Raw genomic sequence first — 21,067 nt, 5'->3', positions numbered from 1 at the left:
GTGGTATTATTTTAAACATTTAAGGATACTTTTGTTAGGACAAATATTACTATATGAAATAAATGTATGATAATCTAAATAGAACAGAAAATAACAAAAATGAGCGTCTTGAGTCACAAAAAAATAATGTAATTGATCATTCACTAACGTAAGTGCAGCTTTTTTTTTTACCATTATCTTTGTTCATTTTAAACTATGAATTGTAGGAGAAAAAAAGAACTGAAGACGGAAATCGAAAAGTAGAACCCTATGAAGATACAAAACACAAGATAGAAATTGAACCAACCACGAAACCATCAAAGCAAGAAACTTTTAATAGAACATGTAGAGGTATATTTTTAATTTTTCATAACCTCATTTGATCTTATGCAAACAGAATGAATGAGCTACAGTACACTGATATTACACCCTGCCGTGATGGCTACTAGCCTGTATCTGACACACAACGAACAAGTTCAACAACAGTGTTCATACAAGCCACTGAAGTCCACCTTAGGGGTGCTCTAGCACTTACCGGTATGTAAGTAATTAAGAGGTGGTTTATATACGTCTGTGCTCCTGGCCTTCTAATAGCATTCTTGGTGACAGTATGCAGAAATCAGATGTGTTGTTTGAGCAGATAATGGACTATGGTGGTTTTATTGACAATTTATGCTGATCAACTTGATCCTGAATGATAGGCTGCTGATCCCTTTCATCTTGCCTTCAGAAGGGTAGTTTCAGATGAGGTTTGAGAGACAGGCAATTTATGCTGCTACTGGAACCTTGTCTAGAGTTTGTCTCAATCTACTTTATCTCCCCAGTTGTCTCAACGAGGATTGAGATCAGAGCCCATCTCCTCTCAAAACTTCCTTTTGGTTTGTCATACCCCAAAGGTGCACCAAAGCTACTTGGCCCTCTGTTGACACTGTTAATGCTGTTATCCCTGAAGAGGCATATCTGTTGTAGCTTCATGAATAAGGGGAACCCACCCTGCAAGAGTGATGGTGGTGGTTTCTTACTGAGCTAAAATCACTCTTTGATGGTCTTCAGTCCTTGGTATAAGTCCTTTCTGTTTATTTCAGTTAATCTTTGACTATTTTCACTTCCCTTTGTAATCTGCTTTTTCTTTAAGGTTGGGTTTTAGCTCATTTTATTGTTTGGTAGTGTGTAGTTCTCTCCAAGGCAGTGAGACCATCCCTATTTTTTTAAATTGTATAGCAACTTGATATATAAACCATGGCTGCTGTATTTGTGTATAATACCCCCCACAAAAAAACCCTACTAATGCCGACACTACAGAGCCAATATAGCTAGGAAATGATAAAGTAGAATCTATTCCTCCTTATTCAACATTAACAAAATTGTCACTTAAGTTCCAGAATTCTTCTTTATAATGGGTGATGCTGCTGAAGACAAAAAGAACACAATTTGAGTTTAGATCGCATGTTGAATTTGTTTGCAGGGCTGGTAGTTGGACTTTGTCGTGTAGAAGTATATCACTTTTCTTAAAGGGTGAACATAGAAATCATGGAGTATTAAAAATTATCATGAATAAAATTAGCACATTTGTACACTGAATAAAGTTAAACATCTGGAAAAATATGTAGTAAAAGCCTAGATGCAATCTCTAGGGTTGATTTAGCGGCAGGGTGCTCTACTATCTAGATCAGGGGTGGCAACCTCTAGCACACAGCTCACCAGGGTAAGCACTCTGGCAGGCCGGGCCAGTTTGTTTACCTGCCGTGTAGGCAGGTTTGGCCAATTGCGGCTCCCAGTGGCCGCGGTTCGCCGTCTCAGGACAATGGGGGCTGCGGGAAGCGGTGCGGGCGAGGGATGTGCTGGCTGCAGCTTCCCACCGCCCACATTGGCCTGGAGCAGTGAACCGCAGCCAGTAGGAGCCGTGATTGGCCAAACCTGCCGATGCAGCAGGTAAACAAACTGGCCTGGCCCACCAGGGTGCTTACCCTGGCAAGCTGTGTGCCAGAGGTTGCCGACCCCTGATCTAGATCTAACAAGTCTTCTGGCATACTCATTGGTGAATAGTATCTTCTTAGTAATCTCATAGAACTGGTGCAATATAAACGAGAATGATGGTATATAGATTTCCATAGGTAAAATATCTTTGCACTATCTAATGCTCTTAAACAATCCCTAAATTAAGAACATTGCTAAATAAAAAATATTCCATTGTAGAATTTTTAAGTGATGAAATACAGCTCATGGAAGAAAAAACTCACTTTGAATTTATGGAAAGAAAGAAGAAAAAGAAAGAAGTGCAAGAAAGGAAAGCTGACTTACTGAAAGAAGAACTAGAGAAACTGATGAAAGCAGGACAAACTCGACCTACAAATGATGTCCCAATAAGGAAGAATAATCAGGAAAAAGTTGTAGGAGAAGAGAATGAAAGGGAGGAGAGAAAAAGTAAACAACTAAGTGACAAAGGAGCAGCAGATGATAAAAGTGTAACTCCAACTCAGAATAACAGAACACCCACTAGACTGAAAAAACAGTATACATTCACAGAAGCCACTGAAAACTTGCATCAGGGGCTTCCTGCATCAGGTCCAGTGTCCAACACAGGCAGCCTCCGCAAGAACAGACAAGCAGGTCGGCACCAGAGTGAGATAGCTGAATTGAAGGCAAGAAATTCATTTGGCATATATGAGCCATCATTTGGTAAAGTTACCAAAACAAGGCAGAAAGATGCAGAGGATGGAAGCTACGTTCGTACAACGCTAACTGAGAGGAAAAACTCTCTTATGGAAGAACTCTTTGGACCAAGCTATGTCTTAAACAACCATTCAACCCCTAACACAAAAGGGCTTGATAAAGAACAAACAATTGTGGACAATGAAAGGTTACATAATTATACAAGTGAGATTTCAAACACTGACACTGGTCTGCAATGTGGAGATTCTAAATTTACACTAGGAAAGTCTAAACTAACAACTTCATCCCCAGACATAAAATAGTTTTAATATTTAATTGATGTACAAGTTAAATTGTTTATCTTTAATCCTGAAATATGCAATATGTTTAACATTTGTTGAAAAGCAGTGTGTTGCCTACCCGTTTTGTTTTTTTGCCTTCATTATTTGTAAGATTTCATTTAAATCTTATTCGAATTTTTACCTGAACCATTCTTCAGCAATAAAACTGAAATGGAATACTCAGTTACAGGAGAGTATTTCTCTACAAGTGCCATGTCCCAATGCTTATGCACGCTACTCAATTGGTTGAATACTCTTGGGCATATTAGAATATACCAAAATAAAGAATATTAAAACCATGTTTATGCTAGCTGCAGTGAAAGGTTGTCAAGGCTGGAAAGCAGTTGAAGTTGTCTGGAAGAGTAACACATTAAAAAAGGGCTTGTTCTACAGAAGTGAAAAGACAAATAGGATTGAAATACCTATTGGATTTATGGGGCAAAATTCTGCCCCTATGAAGTCAGTGGGGCCAGGATTTCACACTTGTTTTAAATATTTGTGTAGCTTTTAAATCTGAGCCCTTAAGTCTAGCAAAGCACTTAAGCAGTTTCATAACTTTAAGCACAAGTAGTCCCAGTAACTTCATTATGACTATTCCTGCTTAAAATTATGCAAGTACTTAAGTACTTTAGTGGATATGGGCCCATATAAAGTGCTTTTTTTAAACACTATAAAAGTAATCATATGTAAGCTATGTTTTTATCCAATAGTGGCATGACTAAAAGCTGAAGGATTTCAGTGATCTTGTGTCAGAATAAGAGAACACATTAATTCAAATTGCTGTGAGTTTAAAGATGAAATGCTGGGGACAGATAGCAGACCTTTATTGGTGAAAGGTCTTCAGCTCTGGAATTCAATCATCCATATCATCCACCAATGCTCAAGCATGACAGGCAGCCTTTAGGGTAAAATGCAAGATCTTTCGCTTCAATCTGGATTTCTATGTGAGATTTTTCAGAAGGCTGAGGTGATTGATTTGTTTTTATGGCCATTATTTGGCCCTGATACAATAAGTTAAAATTCAGTCCTGAAATATCTTCCAAAATTCAAACAAAATTATATTTTCACCAGTTCCAGAAAGCTCTGAAGCGTCATTCGTTCCCACTGAAAGTTAGAATTCTTCAAAGCACCCCATCCCAACCACTGGTCTCAGGTGATGAAGTCTGCACTATTTTGCCCACTGAATGTGTTGTTTTGGAAAAGTAGCGGATGACCACTTCTCAAATAGCCTTGCCTTTGTTTACTGTTTTTTTTAAATCTGTACAGTCACTTAAAGTAGGATATTTCAGATATGTAGCAAGGGTCAGAAAGGAAAAAAAAATCTGTCTTTGATTTAATTTTCAAAAAAGTCAAGGACATTTAAAAACAGTAGCGTGAACATTAATTATCCTGTAACAGATTCTAAATCACTTTTCAGGATTAAGATACCCTGCATGTGTTCACATAAGCGTAATTTTCTTGGTACTCGATAGCTTTTTTCCTAAAGATAAAATACTTTGATTAAACTTTGCAATGAGAAACTTCAAAGATGGTTGGTAGTGTGATGAAAAAATGCATGGGGAAAGAATATCTATGAAATGTCAATATTTCTCATGTGATTATAGCCATACCCAGCATATGGAGCAGTCACATTCAAATAATACTTAAACCAACAACTTTGTTCACAGTTCTCAGAGCCAAAACTTCATTGCTCTTGCTCTCACAAGCAGTTTGATTAAAGAAATCAATAGGATTACTTGTGTGAATAAATAGAGCAAGACCTGGCCTAGTAAGTGTAACCAAAATAGACAACACAAATCTACTGCTAAAGCAGCTTTTATTTTGGAAAAAGATGCTGCTCCTACTGGTCTTGCAGCTTTCACTTCAAAACAAATGAAATGCAAGACTTTTGAGCATCATGAGATGCATCTAGGGGACCAGTGTTAATAGCATTGTTAAAATAATCTACTTTTAGTGCCTCAAAGTTTGTGTATGTAATGCACTGTTTCCTTGTTTATCTCCTTAGGTAGGAACTACCAATTATCTACCAATAAAATGCTCATTAATCTTTTCAAAAGTTTTAATTAAAATTAACATGGCAAGAACAATCTTATTTAATGAATAAAGAAACTATGCACACCGGTTCTCAATCCCTGTATTTTTTTTTCTTGGTGCTGCATATTTTATGCATAAATATTAATACTGGCTCAATATAACCAACATAAAAAACAAATTAAAAATTCACATACAAAGAAAAACATTTTATGTGCGCACACAGAACAGATATCATGACCTTAAGAATTCATTCCTAAATGAAGTGTTCATTTGGGGGAGGGATGAGAATTGGGCACACCCCCGCTAGGACTATGAAGGGAGCTGAATGTAGTGGAACAGATGCAGGTCCCTTGCACAGGGCAAGCAGGTGAGCCTGGGTTCCTGGAACTTATGCAGTTGTGTTATGTGCCCCTTTCCACATGAGTTTTTTCCATGCCAGTGTAGAGGCATGCAGGGCTTGTGGATCAGGGACTCTGCAAATCCACTGACCATTGGCCTTTCAGGAAAGGAATGACATGGGCAGCACACAGTGCAACCCAGCAGTTGCAAAACAGTTTATCACTGTTTGGCAGGCTAGTACGGAGGCCCTTACCCTACAGGACCATATGCATCCAGCCTGTATACTGTAGCTTGCACTGGGGAAAAGAGGATTCACTCCAAAAAGTAAAGTTTTTCCTCCGCTAATTACCATTTTCTTCAAGATTTTCTATTACTTTAGAAATCTGAGTTCCCGACTTACTTTTTTACCTTGCAGACTATCTTGGGCTATCCTGAAAGATGATGTTACTCATATTTTGAAATGTTAGTGATTGCTCTTCCTTCTGAAGTTTAAACATTTCCTGCTTCTCCTCAACAGGAAGAGACTGGCCACATCGTTCCTTCCCAACACAGTACACCTTGAGAGATAGGGGGAAGACAAGTACTTTGAGAGGGAGAATCAGGTCCGGGGCTAGGAAGAGCCATTTGGGAGAGGAGATATAGTATGTTCATGCAAGTGGGTCTCCATTGTCATTTGGGAGCAGACAGGAATAAGGAGCCAGCCACCACATATTTGGCAGTTGAGAGAGGGCCAGGGGACAACTTTAGATTTCAATTAAATCAGCGGTGCATCTTCTAAGACAGCCCACAAATGCTGAAGTCTGCAAGGTAAAGTCAGGAAATCACATTCTAAAATAAACAAGCAGTAAATCTACCTCCCTGCTCCACCAAAAGAAAATTATATGAATCAGTCTCCATACTTCCCCCAAAGAAATAGTAAAATCCCAAAAGAATCTCCACCCACTCTGTAATTCACCTTAAAAAGCTATAGTTAATCCAGCATTGCAGCTGATTCTCAGTGAAATTGTAGTGACAAATTCTTGTTCCTGCAGTTAACCAGTGTATATACTAGTCATCAACAACAAAAATGACGCTTTATCAAAAGTAATGTTATCTTTAAAAGTTGCTGACTAAGAACTTTAGGGATAAATCAAGGGAAGAAGGTATGACCAATAAACCTTATTGATAAATATTCAATTGAAATAATAAAAGATGAAAATTAATTCATGCTTAGTTATTACACTGTATACAACAATTGCTTCCTTAGATAGAAAGGGCTTTTCCCCCTTTATACACCAGGAATGAAGTACTTAGGGCAAGCTCTGTATTTTGTCTCTCGTAAAAGACTTCAGGACTCCACTTTCTAACTATAATAACGGAAATGCAGTTCAGAATTCTGGGATTCCTTCTCAGCTGAAAGGGTGAAGCATAATGGCCACAACTTTGTTGCAGACCACAAGCCAGCATGTAATTCCAACACCACCTGAGGAGAGAGAAAAGCATCGTATATCATTGTATCAATAACTCTCAAACACACATCTCTAACTCTGGTAAGTAACTCAGAAAGTTTCAAAAATGAAAATTTTAAGAAATCAAAGGGATAAAGTATTTATACCTAATTCTGAGAGAATCTGAAAGTCAGGGAGATGGTACTGAATTAGAGGTACAGTATGTACCAATGCGTGGCATACATATCCTGCAGCTTCTAAACATATCTGTTGTGTGATTAGAGATATGTAACTTTGCTGTTGAAGACAAAGGTGAAGTAGAAAGGGAGCACCACAGTAGAACCTTCCTTTTAAATTTAAAAAAAAATTCAAGGTGGGTAAAAAGAATGTTTCCTGAAAATGCTCTATTTTTTTAAAGCGATGTTTTAAATATGCATACCCAGGAAAAAAACTATTAACTCTGTCCCTACTGGACCCTCCCTCCAGATAATCTTGTGCTACTGTTTTAAATGGCCTTCCCACTAAAACCAACAGTGCTGACACACAGTAATTAAGTTTGGCAGAATAGAGTGTTTCCAGACTGAAGTACACCAGGAAGTTCAGCAACAATAAAGTGGTAAATAAAACAAAAAGGGAATATAATACTTCTTAAAAATTAAGTATTTCAAAACTAAAGAGAAGTGTTGTTTCCAAGTGAATGTACGGCTGCACACAAGTTTTTTTTTAAAGTGTCAAATTCTTAGAAAGTACAACAGTAATTTTTAACCAAAAGCTGGATTTTCTTGGCATCCCATAAAAGCTGCTTGACACTGACCAATCACATCCCACAATTCACTTTAGGCTGGCAAAGCAAAATAAAAAACAAAGGGAAAAATTCTGGCCGAGCTTTTAGTTCATCATGTGGTTTAGCATCTCTTTTTGTAAGTTTCTGCATTTTTATGCTATGTCAATTCAGTATCACATTTAAAAAATGAAACTTATTTCCTTGGGATAGAGGTGGAGAAACTATTCTTTTCAATGGTTTTAAATGTCTCTGTACTGGCAGCAGCATAATTTAGAAGCATTTTCAAGACCAATAGCCTTCCCTCATGATTATCAACTAAGACAAAAGAAGAGGATGAGAGACAGATAATTGAACAGAACTGTTCAAAGCTTTATGTATTGTTTAAGTAAATGCCTTTCAAGGACTAATGCTTCACAGCACCATAGAAACACAGTCCTGTCTCGGCAAGTTATCATGCTGAATAGGGACCTTGCTCAAGAATGCTTTTAAGCATTAAAAAGATAGCAACATAATTTAGAATCCTTTGAAGAGGACACCATTGGCACATACAGGCTTGAACTAAAACCCGTCACCTGTTTTAGCTTGTGCGCGCACACACACACACCTTGCAGTCTGCCTGTCTGCTCAGCTCGTCAGTATACAGTAGTCAGGGTCTCCATTCAGAAACATGGATCTGAGACCTCAGAGAAACCCTGAATCTTGAATTTACTGTTAGGTAGTGCTGGAGAAAAGTTCCATTTTTTTTACCCTTCTGCTGAAGGTTTTCTTTTCAAAATGATAGATTTTCAAGGATTGGGAAGACAACGTGGAAAGATATAGTATTTTTAAGGTAGGTAAAAGTTTAGACTTGACACTTTGTAAACTGTCTGTTTAACAGCACCTTGCCAAGGTCTCTCACTAAACACCAAATCCTTCAAAGTCAATATAAAGCTCCCATCGACTTCAGTGGAAGTGGGAGTGGGCCCTCGAGCATTACTTTTCTAAATTCATTTCAAATCACTTTATATATGACCTGTACATGATTACGCTAATCTAATGTGAGGTTTTGGCTTTTGTTAGTATACAACTGATCTCTAATTAATTTTCCCTACATAAATTCCTTTCAACATCTTTTTAGTTTTAACATAATAAAGGAGAAACATGCAGTTTATCTCAGAAGTAAATGCAGGGTTCTGCTAATGGCCAAGGGCCCAGAAAGGAATATCCCAAATGTAAATATGAGACCAGACATCCAGGAAGGCTTCAGGAATTGCTTAAACTTACTTCAGTAAAAAAATTAAAACCAAGAAGGGAAACACTACAATGTATTTCTGTGTATAGGCCCCCATGCAGCCTAATCATGTTTCTTTCAACAAAGGAAGCTGAGAGCAGGCTGTTACTTGTCTGATCACTTTTTTCAAATTTCCCATAAGGTGAAAGAAGCCTTCATTTTTTGTGTTATTTAATAAAATTGCAGTAGGGCCCAGAAGCCTGATCAGTAAAAACTGTAGTTTAAAATTCTCTTTGTTATTAGAAAGATAGGTAAGGAAAGCATTTTTATCCTTCATGTGCCCTTTCTCGTTATACTACTGGAATCCACATACACTTGGAGAGAAGAGAAATGTATACTACTTATACACAATCTTACCTGCCACTCCAGTAGGAAAGGCTACTAAACGCTCCAGTGGGGCTAGCCATTTGCTTGGAAGCACAGTAACTGGCTCAGAATAATATTTCCAAATTAGTGAGATCATCAAAGCAGCCTGGAATGGAAATTCTCGTTAGCCAGGAAAATAACACATAAAAAGTATATTCAAATTTCTATTTTGTGGCAGTAAATTAAAATATGAATAATTATGAAGTGCGGCTAAATTTACATTTGTAAGATTGTGCCCATAAAACTACAAAAAGTTGTTACAATCTGGATGCTACTTACATCATCTTAACTATACACACAATATTAAAATATCAGTGTCAAAATACAGTCTCTTGGGGGACGGGATGGCTCACAGAAAAATGGTGTTTTTCACCTGTAGGTGCAGGGTCAATTTTAGCCCAGATAAACAGTGATCAAATACTATTACAATCTGATGGATTTTTTTTTCCAATCAGCATAAACTGAGTTGATGGTTATAGTCTGCTATGAACTAGACTGGTGTACACATCAAGAAGGAAAAAGAAAAACTCTCACAATGGATTCTAATGGTCACCTTTATTGACAGTCTTAGCAGAGAGAATAAACAATGAATTGGCATGAAATCTGAACTATTCAAGAAATGAGTATAAACTGTCTTTCAAGGAAAATTTCAGTCCAAACAGTTGAAGTCTGGCAAAGTTATAAGCAACTGAAAACAGGGTCTTATAACTGTAAATGTAAAGCAACCTTAGCAACAGGCAGGGCTACCAGCCCAGCTTACAAAGACAGATAGCACCTATCATCCTGGGCACCAGTTGCCTCTGACATAAATAACAGAGCAATGACGTAAAGGATAAGGCAAGAAACCAGAAAACAGCAGACCAGACATTAAATCAAACTCAAAAATCCCTTCTCCTCACAAATACCACCCCCCCATCAACAATATCCTCCATCCCTGGAAATAAGTGTTTTACTGATGAGAGGGTTTGCCATGCTACATATAGTCAGAATGTCAGATGGACGTCTATGGCTTTGTCTATATTAGCACTTTTGTTGGAAAAACTTTTGTTGGTCAGGGTGTGAAAAAAAAACCCACCCCTGACCAACATAAGTTTCACCAACAAAAGCGCTGGTGTGGACAGTGCTATGTCGGCAGGAGAGTGTCTTCCACCAACATAGCTACTGTTGCTCATTGGGGGTGGTTAATTAGCCTGGTGGGAGAGCTCTCTCCCACCAGCATAGAGAGGCTGCACTTGTGGGAGAGCTGCAGTGGTACAGCTGTGCCGCTGTTAGGCCCGTAGTGTAGACATAGCATAAGTATTAGCCAATAGCTGCAGAATGGTAAAATATCATGTTAAGTATTTGTTTTAATAATCTGTATTCCATCATAATAAAGAGTTCACTTACTTGTAGAATATAGAATACAATATTTATCACCCACTTTATTTTGGCTAATTGAGCAGTTCGTGCTTTGACTGTGAAAAGAAAAGAAATATTGCCATCTGTATTATTTAAATAGTAAATGTGCTTACCTCAAACTGGTGAATTATTAATATTTCACTTTCCAAATGAAAATATTCTGCTTAAAGATTAGACTCCTATTTATGTGCTGTCACTGGCAATTTATTATTGGAAAACATAAGCATTCTTTTCATCATCCAAAATATCAGTGTATGCTACAGAGTATCCCTCTGTGAGTAAGATGCTACCTACTTCCTTACTCAAAGCTACTCTGGGGAATGTTTGAAATAGTGGTTTATTAGACAAAGAACCTAACCAGAAGGAATCTCTATGGCTGCTGACCTATGAAAACTTATGTTGAACTAAACACAAATGAGAGTACTCTCTATTCCATAGGGGTAGTGCAATCTCTTTAGCAGACACAGATTATCGCATTAGGCATTCTATCACTGCCTTTTTTTAACCATTTGGGCACATGGAAATGTTGTCAAGAATACTTTCTTGCCCAGCTGAATGAATCTCATTCAGAATGAAAAATCATTTTAGTGTGACTAGTTCAAATAGTTACATCTGACAAGAAAGGCTCTTTTTCCAATTTGAGTTTCAACTGCTGTGGTGCTTCAGAGCAATATAAAGGAATCCACCAAAATATATATATATATATATATATCTTTAAACATGGTGGCCCAGCGGCCAAAAGCTTTATTAAACACCTTTGTAGAGACAATGCACTGTAGTTTTACCAAGAGGTAAATTAGGTGAGGTCAACCACAGGCAGGAGGCATAGCACTGACCTTGTCTAATTAGCTTGTGGTAAAATCTCCAGTCAGTGCCTTGTCTCCATTAGGACTTTACAAAGGGATTGCTAACATGCATTAATTATCCTGCTGTAGAAAAAGCAAACACTTTTTTGCAATGAAGACAAAGCGTTAGTGGCTCACTTTCATGTCTTAAAGACATGCTGCTATTTTGACTTGAATTCAGAAATTCTAGGTGTACTAACTGGAGTGTTTCTTCAGACAGAAAATGAAAACTTGCCTTCTGCCTCAGTTTCCTTGTGAATTCCTCTGAAAGGTACTTATTTTCCCACCCCCTTAGTATTATGTAAAACAGAAATAAAAACAATATTAATAAAACCCTCAAACTTAAAAACAAAAAAAGCAGAGAAAACACTGGATAGGGATAAAGAAAAAAGTGAAAGGCTCTACAAATAAGGTCAAATACAGTCAAAATAAAAACCTACTTGGAAAAAGATGTGTTTTTAGGGAAACTGAACAAGTGGCAAATATTGCACTCTACCATGAGTTTTAAGTTTGTCAGTCATTTTGTTAATCTTTCTTTCCAGTCGGGCATATCTAGCAAACTCATCCATCATACTAATGGTTGAGAGTTCTTGCTTCATGTTCTGAATGTCAGCTCTCATCTGGGACTCCTGCTCTGCATCCTTCTGTAGCAATCTGGATATCTACAAAAAAAAAAAAAAAAAAAAAAAAAAAAGGAACACAATCAGCTATTTAGTCAGAATTTAGTATATATGTATTTTCTTAAATATATAAAGAGCAAATACCATACTTTCTATATACTTGTACAATTTAAAAATTATACCACAGAATACATGTACAATATCAACTGAAGGACTCAACAACCTCACAGAACAAATGAATCTATCTTTACTCCCACCCCTCAGAAAAATCTTGATTAAATAAATAGACTGCAGCATAGCCTCAATGTCAACAAATTCTGATTCTTTGTTAAGCTGTGAAATGGAGTTTGAGTGTTGTAGACAAGCCCTTAGTGACTGGCCCTCACTTAAAATGCTGCAGCTACCTACATTATTTGGAGGGGTTCTTCTGTTGGCACAGATGAGTGGTTCTCAAACTTTTGTACTGGTGACCTCTTTCACATAGCAAGCCTCTGAGTGCGACTCCCCCCTTTTTAAATTAAAAATACTTGTTTATATATTTAACACCATTATAAATGCTGGAGGCAAAGCAGGGTTTGGGGTCGCCGACAGCTCGCGACCCCCCATATGATAACCTTGAGACCCCCTGAAGGGTCCCGACCTCCAGTTTGAGAACCCCTGGCGTAGATAATCCACCTCCCCAAAAGGCAATAGCTATGTTGATGGGACAATTCTCCCACCAACCTAGCATTGTCTACTCTGTGGGCTAGGTCGGTTTAACTGCTTCATTCAGGGCTGTGGATTTTTCACACTCCTGAGCAACAGTTACACCGACCTAATTTCACAGCTCTTCTTATTCTCTAGTAGTGAGAGACTGGCTTAACCACTGAAGCATGACATTTAATATCTCTTCCAAAATTTTTGTTACCTTTTAAGTATTATAATTCTGATATCCTTGCTATCCATATAAATGGCTAGGTCCTTCTTTGAATCTTGCTACATGCTTGGTCTCAGCAACTTCTTGTGACAATGAGTTTCATCCTTTAATTACATACCGTATTGTGTGAAAAAATATTTCCTTTTTACCTGTTTTAATTTGCTAACTTTTAATTTCATTGACTGTGCCCTTGTCTGGTATTATGAGACAGGAAGAACAGACACTCCAAATCTTTCTCTATACCAATCATTATTTTATAAACTGGTATCATCTCCTCTCTGATTTGTCTCTTTCTAAGCTAAGCAATCCCCATCTCTTCAAACTCTCTTCACATATGTTTTTCCATGCCTCTAATAATTTTTTTCTCTCAATTCCCTCTATTTCTGCAATATTGTTTTTAAGATGGGGTGAACAGTACTGCAGTGCTCCAGCTGAGGTGCACCACTGATTTATATATTTTCCAAATTATTTGCCATTCCATCCCCTGTGCATCTTAACATCTTGTTAGGGTTTTTTTTTTTTTTTTTTTTAAGAAACACAGTGCAAGAGTGCATTGAGCTGGCTACTATAAAGCCTAGATCACTTTCCTGAGCTGATATAATTAACTTCCACCTCACAAGATTCTATGGATATGGCTACACTGGCGATTTGCAGCGCTGGAAAGCCTCCACCAGCGCTGCAATTAGTAAGTGGCCACACCTGCAGGGCACTTCCAGCGCTGCAACTCCCTGGCTGCAGCGCTGGCCGTATACCTCACTCGGCATGGGGAATAAGGATTCCAGCGCTGGTGCTGCAGCGCTGGTCATCAAGTGTGGCCACACACCAGCGCTGTGATTGGCCTCCAGGGAATAAGGTGTATCCCAGAATGCTTTTATAAATTACTCTCTTTGTTTTGTTATGCAGCCTCTCTTTGTTTTGTTGTGAACGAGCTCCGATCGGAGCTCCGTTCTGTACCTGGCTGTAAACAATCAAATCAGGCAGGGAGAGTGAATGAAACAGAACGGAGCCGATCGCGGAGCTCCGTTTGAACTGCTTATCTATAAAAACAAACACTGATCACAGCAAACAGAAGCTATCTGTACCTGGCTGTGAACGATCAAATGAGAGGCAGGGGAAACAGTGTTGGATGCAGGCTGTTAGGGTTCGCAAACATTTTGTGATTTTTCCAATCTCTCTCTTCCCCGTTCCCTGTCACAGTACACCACAGGGAGTGAGTGAAACAGGGGGGGAGTCCATGTTGGAGGCAGGCTGTTTGCAATTAGAGTTAAGACTAAGGGCTCATGAACATTTTGTGATTTTTCCAATCCAGGAAGCTAACACACAGTGTTGGCTCCAAAAATCCACACTCTCTATCTTCCCCGCTCCCTGTCACAGTACACCACCCTCCACCCCCCTCTTTTGAAAAGCACGTTGGTGCACTTGAATGCTGGGATAGCTGCCCATAATGCAGCACTCCCAACAGCGCTGCAAATGCTCCAAATGTGGCCACACACCAGCGCTGGTAGCTGTGAGTGTGGCCACACACCAGCGCTGCTCCTACACAGCTGGATGACCAGCGCTGCAAACCGTAAGTGTAGCCATACCCTATGAGTAGTTGAATTTTTCCCTCCAATGAGCATTAACTTGCATTTACTGACTTTCATAAAGAACCCAGGAGAAAAAGGAAGAGAAAAGGATATGACTGATAAAAGTGCACAGGCTAAAGGAGGGTCAGAGAGGACCAGCATGAGTCCTAGTGCGGCATGTAAAGAAGCTAACAGTGCTGCAGTTACAATTTCTGGGATAGTAATACTCTACATAAGACAAATGCGTACAGGTTCTTTATTTTAAACTTTTTACTTTTTTTCCAAACTACTAAATAAAAATATTTTAAAGACATCTGTAAGTCAATATCCCTGGTCACAGGTTCCTAAAAGGAGAAAACACAAAGTGTCCAAAACCAGGTCAACCTTCAGTAATAAGTGGTTGATAGGCATGGAGTAGCATACCTGGCTCCCTATCTAAGAGTAGAATTGTTTGATTCCATCCCAAAACAGGTGAGAACAAAAAGCCTAACACTTCAGGGGGTGGGTCACTCAGACATGAAAAAGAAAACAGAGTCACAACTAGTAATGACGACATTGGTCTTCTGAGTTTTTTACTTATATAGTTCGTTGATTTTTCTAAAATAATTTCAGTATACCTCTTTAAATGTTCCATTTCTTAATTATTCTGAGATATACTGTAAGAATGAGAGGGGAGGGGAGGGGAAAGATTTAGCAGTGTATCACTTGTGCAAAGAAAAATAAACAATCTCTCTGCCTAACTTAAAATGAGAATCCACAATTTGAATTTTGGTTTATATGGATTTATTCTCTAGAGCAGTGGTCGCCAACCTTATAATATACAAGATTACGTTTTCAATTTAAGTGCAAACCAGCATCTACCCCATCCCACTCAGTCCATCCCCCTGCTCTCTCCATCCCTCACTCTCCTCCCCACCACTCACTTTCACCGGGCTGAGGCAGGGGTTTGGGAGGGGGTGTGGGCTCTGGACTGGGGCCGAGGGTTCAGAGTGTGGGAGGGGGCTCTGGGCTGAGCCTGGAGAAGGGGGTTGGCATGCAGGAGGGGACGAGTGCGAGTTCTGGGAGGGAGTTTGGGTGCAGGAGGGGGCTCCAGGCTAAGGCAGAGTGTTGGGGTGCAGGAGGGGGTACAGGGTGCTGACTTCAGGAGGTGGCTCTGGGCTGGGGTGCGGGCTTCCGCCGGGCAGCACTTACCTTGGTTGGTGACGTAGCGGAGCTAAGGCAGGCTCCCTGCCTGCCCCAGCCTCATGCCACTCCCCGGAAGGGGCCAACGTGCCCCTGCGGCTCCTGGGGGGAGGAGGGGGCCACATGGCTCCGTGAGCTGCCCCTCTACAGGCACCGCCCCTGGAGATCTCATTGGCCACCATTCCTGGCCAATGGGAGCTGCAGAGGCAGTGCTTGCAGGCAGCAGCAATGCACAGAGATCCCTGGCCCCACCCTCTCCCCGGGGTCGTGCTCGCCACTTCCGAGTGACATGGGGCTGGAGCCGGCAAGGAGCCTGCCTTAGCAGCAGCCCTGCTATACCACCAGACTTTCAGCAGCCAGAGATTGCGATTCACTGGGAAAGTCTCCAGGGTCTACCAGTTGATTGCAATCGACCACTTGGTAACCACTGCTATAGAGTTTCTAAGCACTTCTGAACTATTGTCGATAAAATAGAACTGTTATGACCTTCAGTAGAATAGCTTCTTCAAAAGGGATGTTGCTAATAGTTAAGGTAAAGACTTTCTCACCATTATTTTTAGTAAGTCACAGATAGGTTGTGAGCAATAAACAAACTAATGGAAGCTCAGAGGGGTAGCCGTGTTAGTCTGGTTCTGTAGAAGCAGCAAAGAATCCTGTGGCACCTTATAGACTAACAGACGTTTTGCAGCATGAGCTTTCGTGGGTGAATACCCACTTCTTCGGATGCAAGTGAAGAAGAATCTTGCATCCGAAGAAGTGGGTATTCACCCACGAAAGCTCATGCTGCAAAACGTCTGTTAGTCTATAAGGTGCCACAGGATTCTTTGCTGCTTCTAATGGAAGCTCGTGATTTGTCTGTGACTTTTACTAAAAATAATGGGGATGGGGCTTGACGGGGGAATGACTGAATACAGACAACAACAAAAAATTCAAGAAATTTTTTTTGACAAATAGATTCTTTACTAGGCAAATTAATTAACACAATATAGTCACACCAGTTCCAATTATTTTGGTAATTTATTTCAAAATGCCTGTCAGCAAGTATGTCTATAACAATAAAGACCAAAAAAAAAAAAAAGATTCAAGAAATGTTTTTTGACAAATAAATTCCTTACTAGGCAAATGAATACAGAACTCTGAGTAATAATTTATTTAAACTACAATACGGAACCGTATTTCCCACACTTCTCGGAAGCGGTGCAAAGGCTTGGGGGAGTCAAGGATAATGGAGGAGCTGAAAGAGAGGGAAGTAATTGCTGGGAAGGAGCCTGGCAGTGAGGAGGGTTGGTGGGTGTGGATGAGAGAAGTATGGAACAGTTGTGGGTTTTGGGGAGATATTTTTAGGGAGCTGGGGAGCCTCCCCCATACAGACCCTGGCTGACCCGTAGCCTCTCCCATTCAGTCAGGCACATCTGCCCCAGTCCCCATGTGTCCCTGCATCGCATCCCCACCCCATGTGTCCCTACACCGCCCCCATTCAGCCATCCATATGCATGGCCGCCCAGAGGGGGGGGGGGCAAGTGGGGCAATTTGCCCCAGGCCCCGGGCTCAGCAGGGGCCCCCACGAGAACGGCCGAGGCTCCCTCCCCGTCCCGACCCCGCCCCTCTCCCGGAGCCTCAGCGCACCCAGGAACGTCCCTGAATAGCAGCGTGGCTCCAAGTGGGGCCCCTGAGCTCCGCCCTGCTCAGAGCTGCGTGGTAAGGGGGCAGGACTGCAAGCTCCAGGCCGAGTGGAGAGAGCTCAGGCCCCGCTGGAGCTCACAGCCCCGCTGGAGCTCACAGCCCCGCCCCCTTACCACGTGGCTCTGAGCAGGGAGGAGCTCAGGCCCTGCCGGAGGCACGGGGCTGCTGCACTGTTCTGGGATGCTCCTGGATGCGCTGAGGCTCCGGGAGAGGGGCGGAGGTGGGGGTAAGGGGCCAGGGCCGGGGTGGGGGGGTGTTGGATAAGGGGCAGGGAGTCGAGGGGGCAGAGGTTGGGGGGGGCGGTCAGGGGACACGGAATGGGGGGGTTGGATTGTGGGCATTCTGGAGGTTTGTCAGGACTCAGTGGATGGGGTCGGGGCAGTAGGGACAGGGAGCAGGGGTGGGGTCCTGGGGTGGTGGTTTGGGGGGTTCTCTGGGGGACGGTGAGGGGACAAGGAGCAGGATGGGTCAGGGATTCTGAGGGGGGCAGTCGGGGGCAGGAAGTGGATGGGGGTCGGATAGGGGGCAGGGCCAGGCTGTTTGGGAGGCACAGCCTTCCCTACCCTAAAGCTCATTCAGCAGTTTGAGGCTTGCAGAAGAGCCAAACTGTTAGCTTTTCAATTAGGGCTACCATCCCTTTCACTTCTCAAATGCCAAATTATAATCTATATTTAATTTCAGTGCCATAGAGAGATTCATGTCAGGGGAAGGTAGCTTCATTTAAACTAGCCATTGGGGGGGAGGGATCACATGAGAAGAGCAATATCCTACACCACCTACCTCCTTCCCAACCCTACCAAGGGAGACCCCCCCCCCCCCTTGCAGTCCCTGAGGCTTCAAAAGGGTTAATTCAGTGGTTCTCAAACTTTTGTACTGGTGACCCCTTTCACATAGCAAACCTCTGAGTGTGAACACCCCCCCCCCCTTATAAATTGAAAAACACTTTTTTATATATTTAACTCTATTATAAATGCTGGAGGCAAAGCGGGGTTTTAGGTGGAGGCTGACAGCTCATGACCCCCAGTAATAACCTCGTGACCCCCCTGAGGGGTCCCGACCCCCAGTTTGAGAACCTCTGAGTTAATTTAATTTTAGCACCCTGTGTCCATTCACATGCATTTTGAGCATTTCAGTTTTCACAACATAGGCTCATCCCAGATTCTGGACAAGCTCAAATGTTCAGTTTGTGGAGTATGTACATAAGCTATACTAAAGACAAACCCACAGTAACCGTCTCCAGTTTGTGATGGACCCTGTGGAGCCAGTGTCTAGGAAACAGATAAATGCATGGAGATTAAGTCCATTGATGACTATTAGCCAGGATGGGTAAGGAATGGTGGCCCTAGCCTCTGTACGTCAGAGGGTGGAGATGGATGGCAGGACAGAGATCACTTGATCATTACCTGTTAGGTTCACTCCCTCTGGGGCACTTGGCATTGGTCATTGTCAGTAGACAGGATACTGGGCTGAATGGACCTTTGGTTTGACCCAGTATGGCTGTTCTTATGTTCTAAGCTAAATGAACCCAAAGTTGTGGAGACAGATATGAGTCAAGGAAGCCAGCAGAGTATCAGAAACCTGGAAAAATCTCTGACTGGATGGTCACAAGCTGAGGTGGTTCAAAAGTTTTGGATTTTTTTTTTTAAGCAGAATTTTTTTTATTGTTTCTTTAAGCAATCAAACACAGCAAGCAGCAAATATTTGGTCTCACACTTCTGAAACCCCAAACCATATTCAGGTTTTGACAGACTAATTTCAGCTTTTCAATTAAAAAAAACACAGCAAATTTTAAAGGAAAGCAGATATTGTCCATGATTTTTTTCCGCTTTTTAAAAACCCCTAGTTTTCGATCCAAAAAAAGTTTTGATGGAAAGTATTTGTCCAACCCTTTTAATAAGCTTTAGTGCCTTTTAGCACTAGCTGATGCTGAGAACCAGTGATACTTTGTAAAGAAGTTTTCTCAAAACTGGGTTTGTGCCGAGATGCGGAAGGTTTATTTTTCCCAGGGCCGCCCGTGGGGGGGGAAAGCAAGTGGGGCAATTTGCCCCGGGCCCTGCAGGGCCCCCCATGAGAATACAGTATTGTATAGTATTGCGATTTTTTTTATGGAAGGGGCCCCCGAAATTGCTTTGCCCCAGGCCCCCTGAATCCTCTGGGCAGCCCTGTCCATATGTCCCCCCACTAGCGCTTCTGAACCCATCTATGTGACCCATCCCCCAAGCATTGCAATCTCCCCTCTCCCCTTTGTCTGTCCCCATGCCCCAGGCCCCCTCATCTGGCCCAATGGGCAGAGCCAGGCTTGCTGAACCAACTGCCCTCTAGTCTGGTGCCATAGCAGCCCTGGCGGGCGAAAGGTGTACCTGCAGCACCTGCCCAGCAGAATGTATTTTTTGCAGAGAAAAAAAATTCTGTGGGGGAAATGAATTCTACACGTGCACAGAATTCCCCCAAGAGTATAATAGGTTCAGTATTATGTAGGAGGAGTACAATCTGTGGCTGGACACAAGACAGTGATATATACAGACAACAAGTGTGAAAAATCAGGACGGGGTAGAAAGACCCTCTTGGTCACTAATCATAGAATCTCAGGGTTGGAAGGGACCTCAGGTCATCTAGTCCAACCTCCTGCTCAAAGCAGGACCAATCCCCAGACAGATTTTTACCCCCCTTCCTTAGATGGCCCCCTCAAGGATTGAACTCTTAACCCTGGGTTTAGCAGGCCAATGCTCAAACCACTGAGCTATCCCCACTATGAGCCACCAGGGAATGGTTGGGGGGGGGGTGTCAGTTTTTCGGGGGCTCTAAATGAGCTCTCCCTGGGGTTTACTGACAATTGATAGAGTCCTTATCCCAGCCGGAGCTGTGGTGAGTGGCTTTTCCTGCAGAAGCCTTTAACGAGCACCTACCACAGGAGCAGGGCCCTTGGCCTCAAGGAGCCAGGTACAATTTCCCAGCGCAGAGCCGGCAGTGGCAGCAGTCGCCCGGGGTCCGGGCGCAGAAAACCGGGGTGGCACGAAGCGCTTTACAGCCTTGAGTCAGGACGGCCGCGATCGGGCCGAGCTCGGCGCGCGCAGCGGCGCAGGCCGGGCCCTGGCCAGGCAGCGCCCAGGGCCCGGGCCCTTTCTCTCAGGAGACCGCGGCTCAGCTTCGCGCCCGCCCCGGCTCCCTGCGCTCGTGCCCCAGCCCGGCCGCCCCAGGCTCCCGAGGAGACGCGCACCGCAGCCGGGCGGCGCCGGGCACAGACACGCGGGGGGGGAGGCGCCGGCGGGTTACGGTCCCCGAAAGAGGAAAACATCGGGCCGCCGCGCCAGGGTCTCTGGGGTCCGCGCCACCCCACTGCCGCGAGCGGGGGCTGACGGTTGCTAAGGGGGGGAGCCCGGCGCGCTGACGTCACTTACGATGGAGGAGCAGGAGGGCAGGAGGATTTTGAGAAGGTTGCACAGAAACACCGAGCTCAGCACGAGCAGCCACGCGCCGCTCTCCGCCATCACCCGGCCGGCCGGCCACCCCCCCGCAGCAGCCACCGAACTACCGTTACAACGCGCGCGCGGCCGCCATTAACCAGCTGGACTCCTCCTCCGCCTCCTGGCACTGCGCATGCGCATCCCCCCTCACGCGCCCCATCCCTGCTCCAGCCCGGGTGGGAAGCGGGACGGAAGGCGTGGC

General features: G+C 42.7%; 2 protein-coding genes across 3 annotated transcripts in view; one reads left to right on the top strand and one right to left on the bottom strand.

Moving 5' to 3' along the window:
• LCA5L (lebercilin LCA5 like) overlaps positions 1 to 5,037 on the top strand; it is a 42,607-nt gene extending 37,570 nt beyond the window's left edge. For both annotated transcript variants that reach the window (XM_045002495.1, XM_045002494.1), the window contains 2 exons: positions 207 to 330; positions 2,176 to 5,037. In XM_045002495.1, the coding sequence (XP_044858430.1) occupies positions 207 to 330; positions 2,176 to 2,954 (903 nt within the window). In that variant the 3' untranslated portion in view covers positions 2,955 to 5,037. The remainder of the gene's footprint in view (positions 1 to 206; positions 331 to 2,175) is intronic.
• GET1 (guided entry of tail-anchored proteins factor 1) lies at positions 5,017 to 21,004 on the bottom strand. The gene is made up of 5 exons (XM_045002498.1): positions 20,800 to 21,004; positions 11,932 to 12,097; positions 10,579 to 10,646; positions 9,184 to 9,298; positions 5,017 to 6,807 (listed from the first exon to the last, which is right to left on the bottom strand). Exons 1-5 carry the CDS (start codon positions 20,887 to 20,889, stop codon positions 6,734 to 6,736), a joined length of 513 nt encoding a protein of 170 aa, XP_044858433.1. The 5' UTR covers positions 20,890 to 21,004; the 3' UTR covers positions 5,017 to 6,733.
• Positions 21,005 to 21,067: the final 63 nt, after the last annotated feature.

The sequence above is a fragment of the Mauremys mutica genome, chromosome 1 (genome assembly GCF_020497125.1).
Source record: "Mauremys mutica isolate MM-2020 ecotype Southern chromosome 1, ASM2049712v1, whole genome shotgun sequence".
In the NCBI taxonomy this organism is placed as follows: Eukaryota; Metazoa; Chordata; order Testudines; family Geoemydidae; genus Mauremys; species Mauremys mutica.
Note: the sequence above shows the minus strand (reverse complement) of the source record. Positions and strands in the feature narration are given on the sequence as shown.

Bases quoted from the DNA above. Each gene is read 5' to 3' on its own strand.
- GET1 (XM_045002498.1), bottom strand. From the start codon at position 20,889: ATGGCGGAGAGCGGCGCGTGGCTGCTCGTGCTGAGCTCGGTGTTTCTG. The intron at 12,098-20,799 runs GTAAGTGACGTC...TTTTTTTTGTAG, and splicing joins TGCCCTCCTGCTCCTCCATC to ATATCCAGATTGCTACAGAA. The intron at 9,299-10,578 runs GTAAGTGAACTC...TTTCCATTCCAG, and splicing joins TTGTATTCTATATTCTACAA to GCTGCTTTGATGATCTCACT.